The following is a 23,119-nucleotide window of genomic DNA, read 5'->3' as shown; positions in this document are numbered from 1 at the left end:
GTGTTTGGTATCATTCGATAGATTTTTAAAAAATATTGAGCATATATTTTTTAGTTTTTCGATCTGTCATTCATTTCGCGAAATATTCGGTTTTTTCTTGTGAAAATTTGGGGCTCACCCATTTCCTTACGCCCGGCTCAAATCGTCAGATTTTTGAAATATACACTCGTTTGCATGTACTTAACCTACCTTATCTTAATCTGACAATTTCGAGTTTTTTTTAAGGGCAGATTTTTTTTTTCGGGCCCCCCTTAACGTACTCCCCTGTGTTAAGAGCCAATATATAGTAGAGGTACATCTGCAGGGTACCAGGTTTCTCACCATATGCTAATCTGACGCGCTCGAGTGACTGCAAAAATCCCCGCTTGGGCTCCCCTACCATAAAACACAAACAACTTTTGTTTCTTAATTATTTATTTATACAATAATGTGACATTTTACATAGAAATATGAGTATTTAATTTCGATTAAATATATGTTTACTTGTTGAATTTATCGGCTGCACACAACAGCTGATCGGCCATTAGACCCAACAACAAAACGCGAAATAAAATGCGTATTTTAAAACTGTTGGATAAACAGTACCTACAATCAGAAAAACTTACCTTTAAAAAGGTACTCGATTATGAAATAACAAAAATATCAAAAAACACGACTGAATAATATCAGCTTTTTATGGTGACACAAACTAAACACAAACACCAAACACATCACATAACCGACCATATAAAATAAGTGAAAGTGAACGACAACGAACGAACGAACACGAACACAGATTACAGATTCACAGATAGCGCAGGATTTGTCAAAAGTCATGTTCCACCAATCACAATGCCGACATCAGCGCCTCTGACTAAACGGAAGGAAAATAAATACGATTACATGTTTTTTATTAGAGTTAGCGGGGCATGGTGCAAAGTAGTAACGTCCGTAACGCTGACAACTGATGTTTGCAGTTGCCGTCTGCAGGCGTTCTCGGAATCATACCTTTAGTGAGAAATGAATACATACAAATAAGACCCAATATATTGAATTTCAATGAAAACTATCTGCTTTATATTTATAAATTTTAAGGAAGGGGATTGAATGATAAAAAATAGGACAAAACTAATAGTCTGTGTTCTCACATATATTTCCATACTCTTATAATCCTCAAATTGATTTCAAATAATTATTACACATTTTTGCTTACAAAAAGATCTACAGACACTTGAAAAATATATTTTTTGATTAAGGGACTGTAATGACCAAATTAAAATGATAATAAAAAGAATTTACATGTGATATCTGATAATACACACTTAAAAGATTAATACATAAATACTCATGATGAAGAAGTACATTATAATTAAAAATGAATAGCCATTTTCATATCGCTGCAAGTTGAAGCCAAAGCCGTCTTATATTTCAGTTCGTTTAGAGAGCACAAGAAGCACTCCGACTGAACAGTTTCAAAACTCCTTAGTTTTTCATTAGAGAATGTACATAGCTGTAACATCTGTACATGCATTGGCTCTTTTTCTTCTGTCTTGCTGTGGGCATACTCAGCTGCAAATAAGATTGCTGCAATATGGCTGAAAACTTCACTATTATCGGCCAGACACATACAATGTGCATTTGCTATGCCATTGGAACTGGCTATCACCCAAGCATCTAGTGGTTTAGCATTAGCTTTTTGGGAATGCTTCACCTAAAAAAAATATTTTATCTTTGTGGGAATGCTTCAACTACAGAAATTTATTTTTATTAGAGTATTTGCGTTCTTTACAATGATTGGGAATATTTTAAAATCAGACATTCATATAATATAATTTTAGAACAAAGAATCATGGCTGTTTATTATTCTCTTTTCTATCATAGCAATTACATGTCGTCGACCTAATCTGTAAACTGCGTAACTCCATTTATCCAAATTTTACAGGAGACACAAAAAACTGTTTCTCTAAATATGACTAATGCGAATACTACTTATCTCCCATTTTAAAAGATAGGATGCTAAAATGGAATATTTTATAGATAGGTACACATATCACTAACATTTGTATTTATATTGTTTAATGAGTATTTAATATTATTTACCACCAACTTTTTCTTGAAAATATCACTTTCTGAACAGTGAGGTCAGTCGTGTGGTATGACAAACTGGAGACTTACATATTTTTACATAGTTTACAAATTAGGAAGACACTATGTCTGGTTTCATACAGATATATAAACGTAAATTAATCTAATATTTAAAACCAATTTATCCAAAAGACACTAATACTGTTATCCATATATTTCTTAATGGTGAATAAATAAAATAAAGGGATACCTTTCCAACAATAATATAGAAATCATTAACAATTTCTACTCCAACTTTCAAAACAAATCCAGTTGTGAAGGCTTTTATGTGCCTGAAGGCTTTTGAATGCTTTCTGATGACTGAATTGTATATGGATCTAAATCTCCAATTATTTTCAGCTTCAATGAATATCTAAAAAAAATAATGTTATTGCTTGCAAAATTCATCATTATTGATAAATATCAGGGAAAAATGAACAGTAAATAAAAATTGTTTCGCCTACCTTTTTCTCCAACATTTGGAGTTCCCAATAATAATTTCCTTAAATAATCACTTTGCATTGTGGTAAATTTATAAAATTCACAAATGACAAACAAAAGTTTTAAAAAATACACAAAAAAAACAGCCAACAAAATCCAAATGAATCCAAAATACATCAAACAATGAAATGAAACGACGATACAAACATAACCTATAACCTTTGTTTAAGCTTTTCCCAATATCGTGACGTCAGCCGCCAGATTTCGGCTGTCTGAAATGAAAACGTCTTTTAAACGTATTTTAACGTCATTAATTTTACGTATTTAAAATCACTTACAAAAGACGTCGGTATGACGTAATGTTCAACCACGTGTGTATATTCAACCAAAAACTGACGTTTCCTCGACGTTATTGACGTCTCTTGGTTGTCTGGGGACGACCTATGGAACAACCGGACGAAGTGGTGATTGGAAGTCGGAAAACGGCAGAGAACGTTATAAAACGACAAGTAGTAGAAGTATAAATCTGTTTTAAAGTTGAGAATATCAAAATTCAGTTTGGCAGCATTGTGTGAATACCAGGTCCTCTCGGATATCAACAGAAGCGTACTTTAGTGCAGACAAATTGACATATTTTTTACCAACAAAAATAAGATTTTTTAACCAAATACATAGCGTTTAAAAAATGATGTGCACAATAATTGTTAATTCGGGTCCCTTAATGAACTTGCTTTTTTCGTTAACAGTAGAAAAAAGTTTATTTTCTCTTGCTTAATAGTTTATATTTTATTGTCTAATAATTTTAACTGTATGTACTTACTAATATGCAGTGGCGGTCGTGATTTTTACCATAGGGAGGCTATACCTAACTGTAAAATATCTAGACAAATTTGCACTAGCAAAAAAATCCGCCAAAAAAACCTAATTTAAGTCCCCATTTTTTTACTATTTTTTATTTACATTTTATAATATCATAATTCATAATATCATATTATAAGGGGATGAAGGGGTTTAGGGTGTGAGAGTCAGGATATATAGGGGTTTTGCTCGTACTGGAACTTCAACTGTAAATAAAGGGAAGCACCTTTCACATCGGGGTTAAATAATAATAGGCACAAACTTTACTGTGAGCGGTATAATCACCGAAAGAAACAGAAAACTACATTATTAAAACTAGATTACTAATATAATATAGTTCAATGGCTCCTCACTGCTCGGAGCTTAAACAGGAACTCCTGGAGTCAGCCTCCGCCATGTCAGCTGTCAGCCGTTGGGAGAACCTACGTCACTTAGTCGGCAGGGTTGCCAAGTATAATTCTTGTTACATCCTCCCCCTTTGGATCAGACGTAGAGTATGGCTGATACAAAACGGAATAACTGGTTATTAGCGAGGGCTTGGAACAGACCTCGGGCATCATACATGAGCATCTTGATAGCGCTTAGGACGCTTGGAACGTCTGGGTCTCTGTATGGAACAATCACTCTGCGTAGGCAACGAGGTACTACTGGAGTCGCTGGTTGGGGTTACAGGTACACCAGAACCTGTAGATTGCTGAGTGGTCTTAGGATGTCGTTTAGGGATAGCCCCTCTGCTTTTGGCTGCGACATCTTTCTGCAACGTGGTTGAAGGTCGACCTCTACTACGCAACTCATGTAGAGGAGTTACAGGCGAATCGGAATCATCTTCCACAAAAGCATGGAGAGCAGACACGTGGTATTTTCCGATCGATACATCTGGGTGCGTTAGAGTTGATAACTCGTACGAGGTGGGAGAAAGTTGGTTAAGGATAAGGTATGGGCCATCGCGTCGCGGCGCAAATTTAGAAGATAGTCCTGCATCACTTTTACTAATGATGTGAGTCTTTACTAGAACTTTCTGTCCCTTGTTAAACACAACGGTTTCGCGAAAATGTTTATCTGCATACAATTTCGAAGAGTCTTGGCGTAACTCATTATTTTCTCGCGCACTTAATAAAATGTCAGTATGCCTGCGCAAGTAAGGTGTTATCTCGGGAATAACCGTTTCACTCGCGATAATAGCTCGTAAGTCTTTATGCACATCTGTGGGCGTACGTAGCTCACGCGCAAAGTTCAAGTAGGCCGGGGAATAACCGGTAGCTAAATTTGGTACGGTATTCATAGAAAAACGTATACTGGGTAGCACTTCATCCCCATTTAGTATGGTCTTTTTGAACTAAAATTCTTCTTCTTCTTCTACGGCACTACAGCCCAAATTGAGCCTTGGCCTCCTTTATTTTTTGCCTCCACCCTTGCCTGTCTGTGGCTGCTCTTCTCCATACACGGACTCCTAAAAGGGCTTGTGCGTCGCTGTTTACTGTGTCTTCCCAGCGCTTTCGTGGCTTCCCAACCTGTATCTTTCCTTGCATTCTAGCATTCAGTGCTCGTTTTGGTAGCCTATCCTCTCCCATTCTTATCACATATCCGGCCCATTGCAATCTTTGTAATCTAATGAAGTCTGACAGGGGCGTTTCTTTATAAAGTTGATAAAGCTCGTTGTTGTATCGACTTCTGAAGATTCCGTTTTCCCTCACAGGACCTAGTATTCTCCTAAGTACTTTCCTTTCGAATGTGTCGAGTTTGTTTTTGGATGTTTCTTTCAGCACCCAGACTTCACTGCCATAGCAAACTAAAATGGAACTAAAATGGAAATCTGAATTTTAAGATCTCGATTTTTACGTTCCTCCGGATTTGAGGCAGGGTGATAAACAGGAATGAGCGATTGCTGAATACCTAGGCAGTATGTAAACTGCTGCATTATTTTACTAACGAATTGGGGTCCGTTGTCACTTATTATTCTACGAGGGGTGCCGTATCGTAAACATATTTCACTTATTAGTACCTTTGTGCACTCCTCCGCAGTAGCTTGTTTTAACGGAAATATTTCTATCCATTTCGTGGAAGTATCTTCCACTGCAAAAATCCATCTGTTTCCCTTTTCAGTCACAGGTAGTGGACCCACTAAATCAAGTGCAACGCATTCAAAGCGTTGTGCCAACACAGGTGTTTGAATTAGACCTGCTGGTTTTAGATTCAAAGGTTTATTCCTTTGGCAGTCGATGCATTTCTTTATATGCTTTACAACATCTCGCCTAATGGTAGGCCAGTAATAACGGAGAGCAATTCTTTGGATTGTCTTTTCAACACCATAATGTCCTGCAATGGACATGTCATGGCACTCTTTCAAAACCTCAACTACTTTATTTTGAGGCACTACTAACTGAGCATCCTCACATTTAAGGTCCTGATTATACCGACACAAGACTCCTTGATTCATGACATATCCGCGATCAGTATATCGGTTGATGTCTACTAATTCAGGTTCTTCAGACTCAAGGCAATCAATAATTATTTTAAGCTGTGAATCAGTCAGCTGTTCCTCTCTAAGTTTTTTATTGCTTATCGTTGGTACATCCATTGCGATAGTACAGAGGTCACAAATATCTTTCGTGTCTGGACCACAGATAGGCCTTGATAACATATCGGCGATTAGATTCGTCCGTCCAGGAACATATTCGATTCGTAAGTCGTAACTTTGCACTTCTAATGCCCATCTAGCAAGTCGGCCAGTAGGAAATTTTAGTGACATCAACCATTTTAGCGGTTGATGATCTGTTTTGACAATAATCGGCGAACTTTCCATGTAACCCCGGAATTTATTAATTTCATATACTATAGCTAAAGCTTCTCGCTCTGTCGTACTATAGTAACGTTCAGCCGCTGTGAGTAAGCGACTTGCATACTCTATCGGCTTTTCATTTTCTCCCCCCCCCCCTGGAGGAGACATGCGCCAAGTGCATATGAACTTGCGTCTGTTTTAATTACAAAAGTATCTGTAAAAGTTGCTTGCTGCAGAATGGGAGCTTGCGTAAGCAATCTCTTAAGAGTTTCATAGGCCTGGTTTTGTGTCGGTCCCCAAACAAATGCTACATTCTTCTTAGTTAGATCCGAAAGAGGTTTGGATATACCTGCGAAGTTTGGCACAAAACGTAGAAACCAACTACAAGTTTGCAAAAATGACAAAACATGTTTAGCATTGCGTGGAATAGGCATTTCAGCAATTGCTGCTATCTTCCCTGGATCGGGAGCGATCCCATTGGGCGTAAGAAGGTGCCCTAAATACTTCACTGAAGAGCGCACAAAAGTACATTTTGCTCTATTTACACACAGTTTGAATACTTGTAATCTTTGTAACACACTAGCTAGATCATTGATATGATTTTCAAATGAGCTAGATAAAATAATAATATCATCTAAATATGCCAAAATAGTAATACTTGGTAATCCGCTACGAAAACGGTCAATAAGCCTTTGAAAAGTAGCAGGCGCGTTTCGTAGACCAAAAGGCAACGATTTAAATCTAAAAATACCAAAAGGGGTAATAAAAGAAGTTTTATCTCGATCTGATGGACGAACACTTATTTCATGGTAGCCGCTTTTCAGATCTAGTGTTGTCATAAATAGTGTCTGTGTGGTGGCATGCAACAGATCGTCCATCCTCGGTAGAGGATATCTATCTGGCACAGTTATTTCGTTGAGGCACGTAATCTGTAATCAACGCACATGCGAAAGGTACCGTCTTTTTTAGGAACGAATACAGTTGGTGCAGCATAAGCTGAGTCGCTTTCATCAATGATTTCCATTTCCAATAAATGATGGATTTCATTTTTGAGTATTTCTGCTTTCTGAGGTGTTGTCCTATAAGGGGGCACAGCGATTGGAATATCACTGGTTAAATTAATACAATGCTCAGCAAATGGTGAAGGTTCATTATGTTCCATAAAAACGTCACCGTACTGATTTATCAAGCACTGTAAGGTACTACGCTCAGAAGTATTTAACTGTGAAGCTTCGTCCTGTCGTAAAGTAAGTTCAAGAAGATTAATTGAAGCATTGCAGGAGTTAGGTTCCCGTAATAGTTTATGTTGAATATCAGGAGAATCAGCAAATGAGAATTTCATTTGAGAGATATTAATAATAATATCAGCATTTGAGCAAAGCATATCAGCAAGTATGAGCTGCTACCGTGCGGCTTATACCGTCAGCAAGCACTAAACTCATTTCCTTGGAAATATAGTGTAGACCTTTGTTTAAAAAATGATTGTAAAGTCTAATTCCAGCTATAGTACATTTAGCTCCAGTATCAAATATGCGCAACCACTCAAACCTAAGATACTTATTGATAAGAGGGGACGATTATTCAAATTGTTAGTTTCTGCTAAAAGAAGCTCTACAGAAGAAGCTGCTTCTGTGGTAATAGGATTTACAGAAAGTTTACAGTTAGGACAATTTGTGCGACCATAACCAGGAGTATTGCAACCGTAACAAACTACACTGGAAGAACGTTGAGAAGGTACATTTGAAGTGCTAGGATTCGTATTTGGACGACTAGGAGGTACAGAGGTGCTAACTGAATCATTAGAATTAGATTGCTTAAGTTTTCTGCATTCCGGCTGAGTATGACTAAAATTTTTACAAAATGTACACTTCGGTCTGAATTTTGGTTTGACAAAATCCTTTTCTTCATTCGATTGAGGTTTTTGTCGTTGATTAGAGTCGGTATCAACTAAACCTTCCTGTAAGGATGGTCTAAAGTCTCGAAATTTATTCCTTGGTAACCTTTTCCCTCTTCGGTTAGGGTATAAGGTAATTGTGCGAGCAAAGCTCGAATACGAGAAACAAATAGTTCGGTAGGTTCCTTAGAATTTTGTTCACGCGAGAATAATTCTCGAAATATTAAATGAGGAGGAAGTTTTCTCGAATAGGCATCTCTCAAGGCTTGTACAGCGTCGTCCCATGTGAGAATGGTATTTTTGACACCTTGCCACCATGTAGCAGCACTACCATTAAGAAGCATGGATAAACCACGAAGAGCATTTTCATCAATTATTTGGGAACAGTTCTTAAAAGTGATCACATTGTCGAGAAAAGCTTCAACATCAGCGTTAACAGTACCATCAAAGCGAGCAGTACATTTAACGAAGTTTCCTCCTGACGTATGTGTAGGAGTTCTATTAAGGTCTCTGATTTGTACCAGAATATCTTCAGATACTTGTTTGTTAGAATTAGCAAGTACCGAAAGTAATGAATTAAATTGATCTTGTGACATTGTTACCATAACGGGAGCAGAACATTCTCCTGCTGTAGCATTTTTTGAATTACCTTTTGACATTTTACAAAGTATAGCAGATAACCTTCTTCTTCTTAAAGTTCCCTCTCCTATCGGAGGTTGGATATCATAATGGCTATGGTCACTTTGTTGGCTGCTGCTCTGAATAGTTGTAATGAACTACAGTTAAACCATTCTCTAAGGTTCCTCAGCCAGGAGATGCGTCTTCTTCCTATGCCTCTTCTTCCTTGGATCCTTCCTTGCATAATAATTCTCAGCAACTCATATTTTTCTCCTCTGGTAATGTGACCCAAATATTCCAGTTTTCTAGTTTTTATACTTTTCATAATTTCTAACTCCTTATTTAAACGTCGTAGCACTTCAACATTGGTAATCCTTTGAACCCACTGAATTTTCAATATTCTTCTGTAACACCACATTTCGAACGCTTCTATTCTTCTTATGTGTTGTCTCTTCAATGTCCAAGCTTCCATTCCGTATAGCAATATAGAAAATATGTAGCATCTTAGAGCCCTCAATCTGAGAGGCAACTGAAGGTCTTTGTTTGTAAGCAGTGTCTTCATTTTTATAAATGCTTGCCTTGCAGTTTCAATTCGGACTTTAATTTCTTTGCTTTGGTCATTTTTGTCATCAACCCAGGTTCCCAGATATTTGTATGTCTTAACTTTTTCTATTTGGGTTTGCTCTATCATTAACCTTTCATTTCCATGTTCTGCTTTTGAGACAATCATAAATTTAGTTTTTTTCTTGTTTATTTTTAGTCCGTATCGAATGCAATAATCGTTAATTCTATTTAGCAATTCTTGTAGTGATTCCAGGGTGTCTGCCATTATAACGGTGTCATCAGCGAATCTTATGTTATTTACTATTGTTCCGTTTATAGAAATTCCATCACTTAGCTCCGCTATCGCTTCCTGAAATATGGCTTCACTGTACAGGTTAAACAGTAGCGGCGACAGAACACAACCCTGTCTTACTCCTCTCTTTATATCAATATTCTCGGACTCCTGTTCTTCTATCTTTATATTGGCCTTTTGATTCCAATACAGATTAATGATAATTCGTAAATCTCGTCTGTCTATATCTCTGTTTTTCAATAATTCTATTAGTTTTTCATGTCGGACCCTGTCGAACGCTTTTTCGAAGTCGATGAAACAGGAGTAAATATCCAGGTTCATATCTAAGCATCTTTGAGAGAGGACATTAAACGCAAACAATGCCTCTCTTGTTCCAAGTCCTTTGCGGAACCCAAATTGGGTATCATCCATATCATATTCTAGCTTTCTGTATAATCTTCCATGAATCACCTTTAGAAATATTTTGAGGGTATGGCTTATTAGTGATATTGTCCTGTAGTCCGAACAATCTTTGGCGTATATTGTTTTTGGTATTGTTACAAAGGTGGACACCAACCATTTCTGAGGGATTTTTCCGGTTTTATATACTTCATTAAACAGATCCAGTAGTACCGGTAGAGTTTCATCGTCTAAGATAACCAAATATTACTAAATATGTAACAGACATACGTAATAAAAGTGATTTTATTGTAAAAATTAAATAGTTATATGTATATGCAATAAAAGTTATTTTATTGAGAAATCGTAATATAATTACATGCAATAAAGTTATTTTATTGAAAAAAGTTATACAATTATATGCAATAGTCATTTTATTGAAAAGTTATATAATTATATGCAATTAAGTTATTTTATTGAAAAGTTATACAATTATATGCAATAAAGTTATTTTATTGAAAAAGTTATACAATTATATTTTAATTTAAAATCCGAGCAAATTCGGTAAAATTTTAAATTTGGCAATAAAATGTTGAAAAAGTTTGAAGAGCTACGAAACAGTGTTCGACATATGCAACACCGCGCAGAACGATAAGCAAGCGAACATCAGTTCGAATAATCGAAATACGAAATCGATTCCCCGTACTCAGATCGTGAATGCAAAATCGATATACCGGTGAAACATGAAAACCGCGCAAAATGCATGCCACGCTATGAAAAAGTAGGGTTAATGATTTTAAAATAGTACTTACAGCAAAATTCGGGTATTAAAAGCACTTTAACACTTACGAAACAATGTCTATAATTCCTGGCCACTAAGTTGGGACGCCAATATAAGGGAATGAAGGGATTTAGGGTGTGAGAGTCAAGATATATAGGGGTTTTGCTCGTACTGAAACTTCAACTGTAAATAAAGGGAAGCACCTTACACATCGGGGTTGAATAATAATAGGCAAAAACTTTACTGTGAGCGGTATAATCACCGAAAGAAACAGAAAACTACATTATTAAAACTAGATTACTAATATAATATAGTTCAATGGCTTCTCACTGCTCGTAGCTTAAACAGGAACTCCTGGAGTCAGCCTCCGCCATGTCAGCTGTCAGCCGTTGGGAGAACCTACGTCACTTGGTCGGCAGGGTTGCCAAGTATAATTCTTGTTACAATATCATTTTAAAAATAGTTAGTCAAATTGTAAAAGTGTATTACCAAAGTTTGTGTCGTTTATTTGTTAACAATTCTATCTCTATAAGTAGATATGCATATCAAAATAAATACAGATTTGAACTTTTGCAGTCCATACAGGTTGAAGGTTCACATTTTTTACGATACTCAACTGAATTTTTTTAATTCTAAAAGCGGCCTACTGCGAATCCAAAAACACGGTAAATTACCGATATTTTGCTTTGCATTACAGATACAGGAAAAAGTTATTTGAACAAGTTGTTCCAAATATTATTCTAGCCCCACATACCAAATTTCATCACAAAATTCGCACTTTTAGTTCATTATTTGTAGTCAGGATCCTAAAATTGTAGAAGATGCTGCTGGCCGATCAGCCGCCCTTGCCCAATCTCCGGGCAGCGTGTGCGTTAAACTATAATGCAGCTCTAAGGAGACCGGGTCTCCGCAAACGCTGCCTGGGCTGCGCGGAGCATTAGCAAGTGAGATTTTCCGTCCAATTTTAGGATCCTGACTACAAATAATGAAAAAACTAAAAGTGCGAGTTTTTTGATCAAATTTGGTATGTGGGGTTAGAACATTATTTGGAACAACTTGTTCAAATAACTTTTTCCGATATCACTAACGCGAAGCAAAATAGCAAAGTAAACAAAACAGTGTAGCATGTGTAAAAAATTTATGGGAGAGGCTAAGCCTCCCTTGCCTCCTCTGATCAGCCGTCACTGCTAATATGTAAGTTGTTACACTGTACTATTGTAAATATGTAAGTTATAAATTTACATGATTAATTTGGATATTAAAATATCGGCAACTCCCTCATGAGACATTTTTTATTCAGTTATTCATGCCGAGTCAGACATTTCTATTTCGAAAATTTTCGGGAGGGAGGCGTTTCTTAAATATATAGGTTTTTTTACCCTTAAACATTTGTCGGACAATATTACAAGTTAATTGTAAATATTTTTATCAAACAATGTTGCATATAGGGGGCGCACTATGGAATCATAAATGATGGGTTTTTTTCAGGATTGTCTGATAAAACTATTTACAATTTACTGGTAACATTGTCCGACAAATTTTTAAGGGTACTCCAGTTGTCGGACGCACCAAAATTTAGAAACCTCTATATTTACGAAACGCCCCCTCCAGAAAATTTTCCGAAATAGAAAAGTTGTCCGACTCGACATGAATAACTAAATAAAAAAAAGTCTCAGAGGAAGAGTTCTCAATTAATAATTTTTTTTAAGTATTGGCCCGAGGTCTATTAATGACAATTTTTAAAATTACATTTAGGTTGCTAGTATACTGGAAGTGGTTGAAAAGAGACAGAAAGAAATAGAGGCAAAGAAAAATATAAAAAAGGATCCAAATGTCAACTCGAAGCTTGAAGAACCACCGGACGATTTTCGAGAAATAAGTGTTTATCCATCGACTGTAGAAATTACCACAGAAAACTCTCCATTTCTAAGAAAGAACATTGTGGAGGGCCCTTATCCAGATGTTAATACTTACTTAGATATACAATATCGCTTATATAGAGAAGATTTTGTAATGCCTCTAAGAAAAGGAATATGTGGGTAAGTTTTAAAGAACAATAAGTATAATTTTTAATATTTATAATTTATACTAATAAAATTACCTTGTATGTTTCTTCTTCTTTGAGTACCGTGCCCAAATTTTAAGCGTGGGTAGCTTCCATGACAATTTGCCGATATTTTTCTCGATCTTGCACGACATGTAACAACTCATCTGCTGATAAGCCAGTCCATTGACGAAGGCTTCCGAGCCATGAATATCTTCCTACCAATTTATCTTTTTCCTTACCTTACATTACATCTGCTACCTTACATTATATGCCCCAGATGTATTACATGTTATGTAGCTTACTAGTATCTCCTGGGAGAACGTTTTAGGTATTTGCAGGGATATTAACGAAGCCACAGAACTGTTCTACTCCATATTGCAGTATGGTATCAATTGTTCAATACCTACCGCGTATAAGATTAAAAAATCCCAAATTTTCTCGCTGGATGACTAATGACCTAAAATCATTAATATTTAGGAAAAAAATTGCTCATAAGATATATAAACAAACAAATTTTTGGGACGATTATCTACTCTTCTCTTCCTTGAGAACCTAATGCAAAGAATTAAGCAGGTCATGTCATGATATTTATATAAGTCAAACTGAATCTAGAATTAGTTCAAACGTAAAGCACTTTTGTGCTTTACGCATCATCATTAATGATGATGATTTAGTATGATGATTTAGTGATAGAGAATTGAGAGTATAAGAAAACAGTAAGTCTAACTTCCTGTAATGTATCTGTTGAAATCATATTTGAAAAATTAGCCAGTTTAGACATTTATAAGGGCTCTGGACCAGATGGAATTCCACCCATACTATTAAAAAAATGTAGATGTACTTTAACCCGTCCCTTATATTTTCTGTTTTCTCTTTCTCTTGATTAAGATATTTGTCCAAGTTTGTGGAAATCTAGTTTTATTGTTCCTATTCATTAATCAGGTGACAGGAGTAATATAGCTAACTACAGACCAATAAGCATTCTTTCTTCTATTCCTAAAATTCTAGAGAATATAATATGCGACTCTATTAAAACACCTTTATGCAATGTACTAATTGAAGAGCAACATGGTTTTCTTCCAGGTAGATCAACTTCGACAAATCTCTTACTTTTTTCACACAATACATATCTGATGCTTTGGAAAGGAGACTACAGGTAGATGCTATTTATACAGATTTCTCTAAAAGATTTGACATCGTTAATCACAAATTATTGTGTAACAAGCTTAAAGCTAATGGATTTACAGGCAATCTTTATAACTGGCTGTGTAGTTACCTAACTAGCAGAATACAGTTTGTTAAGATAAAACACTTTCAATCTAGTGCAATTTCCGTAACATTTGGTGTTCCACAAGGAAGCCACTTAGGGCCATTCCTTTCTAATATATTTGTTATTGACATTAAATCTCAAATTAAGTCTAAATTTCTGCTATTTGCTAACGATTTAAAAATCTTTAGAATTATCGAATCCATCTCAGATTGTGAAATACTTCAAATTGATATTAATAAAATTATGGCATGGTGAAAATTGAACCAAATGATCATTAATGTTGGAAAATGTCACGTTATTAGTTTCTGTATAAGAATTAACAGCCTCTTTTATAATTACAAACTAGATGAAGAACCACTGAAGGCTGTATCAACTGTGAGAGATCTAGGTGTTCAGTTAGATTCCAAACTAAATTTTTGTGCTCATTTTGATTATATGAATAACCAGGCATTTAAAATGTTAGGCTTCATTATCAGAACTTCTAGATGTTTGCATAACATTAATTCCATCAGAGTGATTTATATTTCCCTAGTTAGATCTGTTCTTGAGTATTGCTCAGTTGATTGGTCACCCACTTATGAAGTCCATATAGCCAAGCTTGAAAAAGTTCAAAATAAATTTATTAGGTATTTAAGTTTTAAATTACACAAACCTTTAAGTGGCCATTCCTACTCAGAAATTAGAAATACATTAAACCTTCCTAAGCTATCTTTTAGACGGATTTATGCTGATGTTTTGTTTCTACATAAACTATTGAATTCTAAAATAAATTGCAATGATCTACTGTCTCTAATTGATTTAAATGTTCCCCCTAGAGTCTAGAGTCACTAGATCATCTCAAAATTTTGCAATTCAATTTCATCGCTGCAGCTTTGGTAGGCATACTCCACTGAGTAGAATCATTCTGAATGGAAATGGAATAGACTTCGATTTGTTGCTGTGCGCTTCCGAACACAATTGTAGACAATGTGTAAAAAAATGTTTGTAATTTAGGTGATTAATTGTTATGTGCTTTATCTTATTTTAATCTTTGTTTAATCTTATTTAATGTTTGTTTTTTCTATATGGCTGCATCGCCAATTTTTGTCATATTCACTATATTTATGTTTAATGTATCACTAGATAATAATTATTGTAATATTTTATGTATATATTTAATTGGGTGGTATCCCGTCAATAAATAAATAAATAAATAAATATTCAAGTGTTCTCTTTTTTATTATCTTCGTCAAGTCACCTTCACCTTGACCTATTCTGTCTAAGACTTATCTGTTTGAAATGTGTTGAACTCGCGATATTCGAAGCATTCTACGATATAACCACATTTCGAATTTCTTCATCATATTAATCTTCATGATCCAGTTTTCACATCCATATAGTACTACAGAATACACATAACATTTTAGGAAATTGATTCTTAGTCTTAAGTTCAGCTGAGACTGGCTCAGTATAGATCTGATTCATAAATGCTCCTCTTGCAATTGTTACACGAGTTTTAATTTCTTCATCAGGATTTAGTGTCTCGATTATCCAACATCCTAATTATTTAAAATGGTTAACTTTTTTTATCGGTTCATTACTGACAATTAGTTGCATAGGGCCGACCGACGTCTTGTTTACTAACCCCAAGTAACTTTGTCTTTGTTGTATTTATGCCCAGTCCGCTATTGGAGCATTCTCTAGTGACTCGATATATAAGGAATTAAAGATCTTCGATGCTGTCAGCCATGATCGATGTGCAATCTGCATATCTGATGTTGTTAATAGTTTCTCCCCCAATGCGAACTCCACATTGGCCTTCCAAGACTTCGTTAAATATTATTTCTGAGTAAACATTAAACAAAGTTGGGCATAACACATAATCCTGTCTGACACCTCATTGACTGCAAATTTTGTCTGTTTCTTTGCCATCTATTAGAATAGAAACTTCTTGATTCCAATATAGATGTTGTAAAAGTCTCAGATCTTCCAAAGCGAGCTTATTCGAGGAACTGCAAATTATGATGGAGGAACTCGCAGGCAACTACCAATATGAGAACAACAAAAATAATGACAAACACAGATGACCCCAGACTTATAACTATAAAAATGGAAGTGAGATAGAAAAAGTCCAGGAATATATCTACCTAGGTCAAATCCTAACTCTTAACAAAGAGAACCAAAGTGCGGAAATTACTAGGAGAGCAAGACTAGCATGGGGAGGATTTGGAAAACTTAGTTGGATATTTAAGAACAGCAAAATATCCCAATACTTGAGGAACAAACCCAGCAAACAGACTTGAGCCCAATTACGTGATCATTACGTTAAATTTACGGCAAATTTCAACGAATACGTAACTCGGTGATTTATGACGGGAAAAAAACGTATTTCAGTGCCAAATCATTCACCTATATATTAGTGCTTTCTTTATACATGTTTGACATTGCTGCATTTTACATGTCTGCTCATATGGGAACAAGGAAAGACTATCTATAGAGATACTGGGGGGTAAGAATGGGGCTAAAGAAGAAGAAGCAGACACATAAAGCCTCGTTGCGGGACGGCAGCTCATTTGTTGTGCGGGAGCTAGGTCGTAGATTCGTTAGGGAGGGTGAAGGGGTGTTAAGATGACTACACTACCATAACTAAATACATAAGGGTACTTACTCTGACTAGAGGATCTTTCTACTATTTAACAAAAAGGGACGCCGTTTGAAACAAATCCTCTGGTTTGTATTTGGGTACTTACTAAGACATTTTCTCTCACTTACGGGGTACCAAATGGGGGGACATTCATCATTGATTCCTCTTTGGGGTTAGACTGGGCAACATCTTTTCTTTTACTGGCTTCTATGCCATATTCTTTCTTCTGTACTAAAACTTACACACAGTTGCATTAGAATTTAGTTAAAATTTTTCCAAAACAAGGTTACAGAAATAAAATGGTAGATACACTTACAAAACGTTTATTCAAAACTTTAAACTCTTACCAGGTTTATTCAAAATTTTACTACAAAAACAATGATTACAAACAAAACAATTAAAATTAAATTTGTTGGGCAGTATATGTCAAATAAAATTTGACCTATTTATTTCAACACAAGATTTGACGTAGCTGTCAAATGTCATAAGTCACTGCCTTTTTTTACCATTATGAAAGCAAATTTCTTTATACAATTATTTACCAGAAATTTATCCACTTGAAATTTAGTAAAATTAAAAAACGTATCATACCTTAAAAACAAAAAAACTCTTCGTCACAGTCACAAACTACAGGGTGGGAGTTCATCAACAAACAGGGGGCAGGGGGAAGACATGGCTTCTTTCTTCAATTTCAGGGCAATCATTGGAGGGTGGGGTGTGGGGTAGACATTCCATACACAAATCACAAAGGGGGCTCTTCTGGGAAATTGGAACTTTTCAGGGCAATCAACTGGAACTTGCATAGGGACAGGAACAAACAAAGACTTCTACACAATGCATAGGGACAGGAACAAACAAAGACTTCTACACAATGGGCAACAATGCCGGGTTGTAGAACTGCGTGTTTGACTCTTCAAGAGGCTTCGATTTTCCATAACAAATCCAACACTATGTGGAAAAAATCCTCTCAGAGCACTCACCACACATTCAGATCTTCACAGCGACCATTCTACATTTTACCGGCGGGGAACAAAGGGACTACGCCCTAATTCAAGCGAGTACCAGCCGAGGAGCAGGATGCTATCACCTCGGGACGTAAAGCTGGACTTATTTGCGCTTCGCTCTCAAGCTACTACCTGGGAAAAATACGACGGAAGTCCCGAGCGATTTTGATCCTTAGGGATGCTTAGTTGACAAGAACTCAACTTTCAGTTCAAGATTTGTTCTAGAAAGTTCATCTACGCATTAGAACTGTACTTTTGTCAACACTTCTTACAAATTCTGTTTTTGCGTCTCAAATAAACAGGAATCTTGTAACACATTGAAATGTTGCTGCAATACTTCATGGCTGTATACAGGGTCGGCTTGGGATCTTATAATGATATTGAACTTCACAAAATAAATTAAAAAAATAGACATTCTTTTTGGGAATTGGGATATTAAATTAATGTTGGAGTTTTTTCAAACGTTACAAAGCCTCCGCGCAAAAGAGAAACCTGGATAAGATTATCCAGTTTTCGATAACAAACAGAAAAAAATCCAACATGGACATCTTAGGTGTGACAGGACAACAATATCAAAATATTTAGATAATGGCTAGTGGGGATTAAACAAAACAAAAAAGTCGTTAGGGATTGGGCTAGCGTGCCATCAATCGCCAGACTCTTTAAAGTCGAGTAGACTTAAATGTTTCTTGACTCTACAAAGAACTGTAGGTGACAAGAGTTTCTGTGCCTTGGGAAAGAAATTAAACTTGTGCCCTGTGTGGACCTCGCTGACATCCACAGCAGTAACACAAGTGACATACCAGGGCAGACACAGCCTTATCACCTCGTTGCCTAACCGCGAGCGGTTCTCAAAAACTAAAAAAATATGACAGATATACATCTGCCCAAACTCTGCTAACACCTAGCGAGTTTCACGGGACATTTTGGCAACGGTTCTGCAAAATGAGGATTTAGACAATCCAGTCTAAACACCTCAGTGAGACAAAATCTCACCAACAACTTACTTCAACAACTCATTCAAATAAGACAGGGCTAGACAAAGGGGTATATGACAACAACAAGGACTAAAATCAAGACAATATTAACAAGGGGGGAGGGGGGATACGTGTGACAACAACAAAAGACCGAAAAGACTAGTATACTGGGTTCAAACAGGATATCAAACTTTTTAAACAAGACTAAGGGAAATGAACGCAACATATGATATAGAGAACACTACATCATTACGTTTTCAATCAACAGTCCAATCCAGGACATAAGAACCTTTCATGAACGTTCACTAGACAACTCTCTCATTTTCAAATCACAAGCTGGGGAAAGACTTCATTTTCAAAACAGGGCTACACTTCACTTTTCGAAACAGGGGATAGACTTCATTTTTCAAGACAGGGGGGTTGGGCTTTACTTTTCAAAACTGGGGATAGACTTACTTTTCAAAACTGGGGGCATTTCATTTCTCAAGACTGGGGGTGGACTTTATTTTTCAAAACGGGGGGCTACTTTTTCAAAACAGGGGGTGAAAGCAACACGCAAGGGGAAGACCAAAGGGACATTGGAAAGTATGACAGTTCTGACGAACAACCGCTTCCATTTATCGACCGAAAGCAAGCTTCACCTGTACTCAACGCGGCCAGATCCTAACCTCACCAGCCTTGTCACAGCTTCTGCTCTTGGCCTACTTTCAATCAACAAAGAGAAGAGAGGTCAACTAACTATTCGCCAAAAAAAATCAAACTCCAGCACGGACACGGGCTAACAGACAACACGGGCTAATAGACAACACGGGCTAATAGACAACACGGGCTAATAGACAACACGGGCTAATAGACAACACGGGACAACAGACAATGGGCTCTAAAACTTCCAGACAAAACAGGGATAGACAAACAAACAGACAACAACATACTTTTTGACTTCTAGATATACTCAGGGGCTTACAAACACAAACAATATTGAAATTTGGTTCCTATATGAGCTCACACGGGATAAGACATTTCTTGCTCCGACTACTAATGAAAGTGTTCACAGATAGCTGAACAACACTTCCTTCATCACGAGTATTACACTTGTGACATGTCAGATACAAAAAGACATACTTCATTCACGGGGGGACTTCTACTACTTCACTGGGGGGAGACTTCAACTACTTCACTGGGGGGGGAGACTTCAACTACTACTTCACGGGCTCTTTTTAACTAACCTCTGGCATCCTTTTGACACCTACAAAGATAGATTAGTCAAAAAAAAAAAAAAAAACAAGGGGCAACACAGACAAGGGGGGGGCTTTTTCAGGGGCTAACTTCTACTCTTCAAGACAGTTATTCTCAAACAGTGTCGACAGAGAACGCTATCTTCAAATCTAAAAGTGACAGCTTTTCTCCTGGCTGCTTGAAAAAAACACAGAAGTGGGGGGCCTCTCCACGGTTTCCCTCTTCACTTCTTCACGGGGCCACTTCTCAAGGGGATGACTTCTCAATGGGATGACTTCTCCAACTAACCTGTGGCATGACATACACCAACAGAGATAGGCTTCGCTGGAAAAACAAGGGACTACTCTCACACAGACTATACGGGGCTAAGCTCATACACGGACCATACCAACAACATCACACATCTAATCAAATGACCAAATCAATAAATCACAAAAAACGATTATTCTGTAAAAAAACTGTTGATCTATAGGAATACATGCAAAAAATACAACATACTGTTATACTTCATAATTGGATTCAATATTCAAAATATTTAACGTTACTTTTAATCAAAATTTTCAAAAAAAATTTTACGTTACTTTTTTATTCAACTGTTTGTCTATATATTTCATCAATATTTTCAAAAAAATCAATTCAATGCTTTCATCATGGGTACAATATCAATACAATACAGTTAGTACGCTACAATAACATACAATTCTGTTCTACGATACATACAATACAATACCAGTATACATATGGGGTTACAAGTTAAATACACTATGATGTATGAAATGGTACATGCCTATACAATCAACAGCATGACCAAATCAACATCACAACAAAATGTGTACATACTTACACCTCTTTGGAAAAATTATTAACATTCTGCAACAAAAACTACAAAAATGGGCTCTTTCATGGAGACTAACAGACTGAAACAGTTTCGGGGGCACTAAAAGACATGAAACAGTTTCGGGGGGGCAAGACAAGAGGAATCTGGGCTAAACTACATGGGAAGACTGGGGCGATATCTACTCAGGTCAAACTTCAGGGTGTACGTTACAAATGTAACACTAAGTGGGGGGTGGCTAAAGACATTGGGGACTAGTAGATAGGCTAACTACTAGTTGAACATGTCTACAAGCTAGACTTGTAACAGTGGGCATACAAAACATGACACGAGTCGAGCTTCCATGTTATCGGAAACACCTGCACCACAAACTGAGATCGGCTACCCAAGACGGGCACTGCCTAACAGTTGTAGTACAAATGAGACCGAAAGGAGGCTAAAGGGATATGGTAGTGGGCACATGCTAATGGGGTCAGGGGGTAGAAATAACACGCCCCACGTTGTCGGGGCCAGTTGAAGCATTCAACTGGACAAGACAACTACTGGATACTGAAGGAGGCAGAAAAATGAATCAGCCCCACGTTGTCGGGGCCATTTGAAGCGTTTTAAGCCTCACACGTTGGGCGCCATTTGCTGCATTTTACATGTCTGCTCATATGGGAACAAGGAAAGACTATCTATAGAGATACTGGGGGGTAAGAATGGGGCTAAAGAAGAAGAAGCAGACACATAAAGCCTCGTTGCGGGACGGCAGCTCATTTGTTGTGCGGGAGCTAGGTCGTAGATTCGTTAGGGAGGGTGAAGGGGTGTTAAGATGACTACACTACCATAACTAAATACATAAGGGTACTTACTCTGACTAGAGGATCTTTCTACTATTTAACAAAAAGGGACGCCGTTTGAAACAAATCCTCTGGTTTGTATTTGGGTACTTACTAAGACATTTTCTCTCACTTACGGGGTACCAAATGGGGGGACATTCATCATTGATTCCTCTTTGGGGTTAGACTGGGCAACATCTTTTCTTTTACTGGCTTCTATGCCATATTCTTTCTTCTGTACTAAAACTTACACACAGTTGCATTAGAATTTAGTTAAAATTTTTCCAAAACAAGGTTACAGAAATAAAATGGTAGATACACTTACAAAACGTTTATTCAAAACTTTAAACTCTTACCAGGTTTATTCAAAATTTTACTACAAAAACAATGATTACAAACAAAACAATTAAAATTAAATTTGTTGGGCAGTATATGTCAAATAAAATTTGACCTATTTATTTCAACACAAGATTTGACGTAGCTGTCAAATGTCATAAGTCACTGCCTTTTTTTACCATTATGAAAGCAAATTTCTTTATACAATTATTTACCAGAAATTTATCCACTTGAAATTTAGTAAAATTAAAAAACGTATCATACCTTAAAAACAAAAAAACTCTTCGTCACAGTCACAAACTACAGGGTGGGAGTTCATCAACAAACAGGGGGCAGGGGGAAGACATGGCTTCTTTCTTCAATTTCAGGGCAATCATTGGAGGGTGGGGTGTGGGGTAGACATTCCATACACAAATCACAAAGGGGGCTCTTCTGGGAAATTGGAACTTTTCAGGGCAATCAACTGGAACTTGCATAGGGACAGGAACAAACAAAGACTTCTACACAATGCATAGGGACAGGAACAAACAAAGACTTCTACACAATGGGCAACAATGCCGGGTTGTAGAACTGCGTGTTTGACTCTTCAAGAGGCTTCGATTTTCCATAACAAATCCAACACTATGTGGAAAAAATCCTCTCAGAGCACTCACCACACATTCAGATCTTCACAGCGACCATTCTACATTTTACCGGCGGGGAACAAAGGGACTACGCCCTAATTCAAGCGAGTACCAGCCGAGGAGCAGGATGCTATCACCTCGGGACGTAAAGCTGGACTTATTTGCGCTTCGCTCTCAAGCTACTACCTGGGAAAAATACGACGGAAGTCCCGAGCGATTTTGATCCTTAGGGATGCTTAGTTGACAAGAACTCAACTTTCAGTTCAAGATTTGTTCTAGAAAGTTCATCTACGCATTAGAACTGTACTTTTGTCAACACTTCTTACAAATTCTGTTTTTGCGTCTCAAATAAACAGGAATCTTGTAACACATTGAAATGTTGCTGCAATACTTCATGGCTGTATACAGGGTCGGCTTGGGATCTTATAATGATATTGAACTTCACAAAATAAATTAAAAAAATAGACATTCTTTTTGGGAATTGGGATATTAAATTAATGTTGGAGTTTTTTCAAACGTTACAACATTAGAATAATATAAAATCATAATGACGAATATAGTACATGTTTTTTATAATATTTGTGAATTTCGGTTACATCGCAAAGGTACGTTTATTTCACGTAATAATCACGAAACAGA

General features: G+C 36.7%; 1 protein-coding gene and 1 long non-coding RNA gene across 3 annotated transcripts in view; one reads left to right on the top strand and one right to left on the bottom strand.

The window, feature by feature from the left end:
• Positions 1–23,119, top strand: part of LOC126884510 (NFX1-type zinc finger-containing protein 1-like) — a 415,118-nt gene that overhangs the window by 119,156 nt on the left and 272,843 nt on the right. For both annotated transcript variants that reach the window (XM_050650450.1, XM_050650451.1), the window contains exon 4: positions 12,464–12,747. In XM_050650450.1, the coding sequence (XP_050506407.1) occupies positions 12,464–12,747 (284 nt within the window). The remainder of the gene's footprint in view (positions 1–12,463; positions 12,748–23,119) is intronic.
• On the bottom strand, positions 16,956–22,985 carry LOC126884511 (uncharacterized). Its single transcript, XR_007698075.1, has 2 exons — positions 22,364–22,985; positions 16,956–17,444 (listed from the first exon to the last, which is right to left on the bottom strand). It is a non-coding gene; the product is annotated as an uncharacterized LOC126884511 (long non-coding RNA).

The sequence above is a fragment of the Diabrotica virgifera genome, chromosome 5, assembly GCF_917563875.1.
Source record: "Diabrotica virgifera virgifera chromosome 5, PGI_DIABVI_V3a".
Taxonomy (NCBI): Eukaryota; Metazoa; Arthropoda; class Insecta; order Coleoptera; family Chrysomelidae; genus Diabrotica; species Diabrotica virgifera.
The sequence above is the reverse complement of the archived record's forward strand: the minus strand, read 5'-3'. Positions and strand labels throughout refer to the sequence as shown.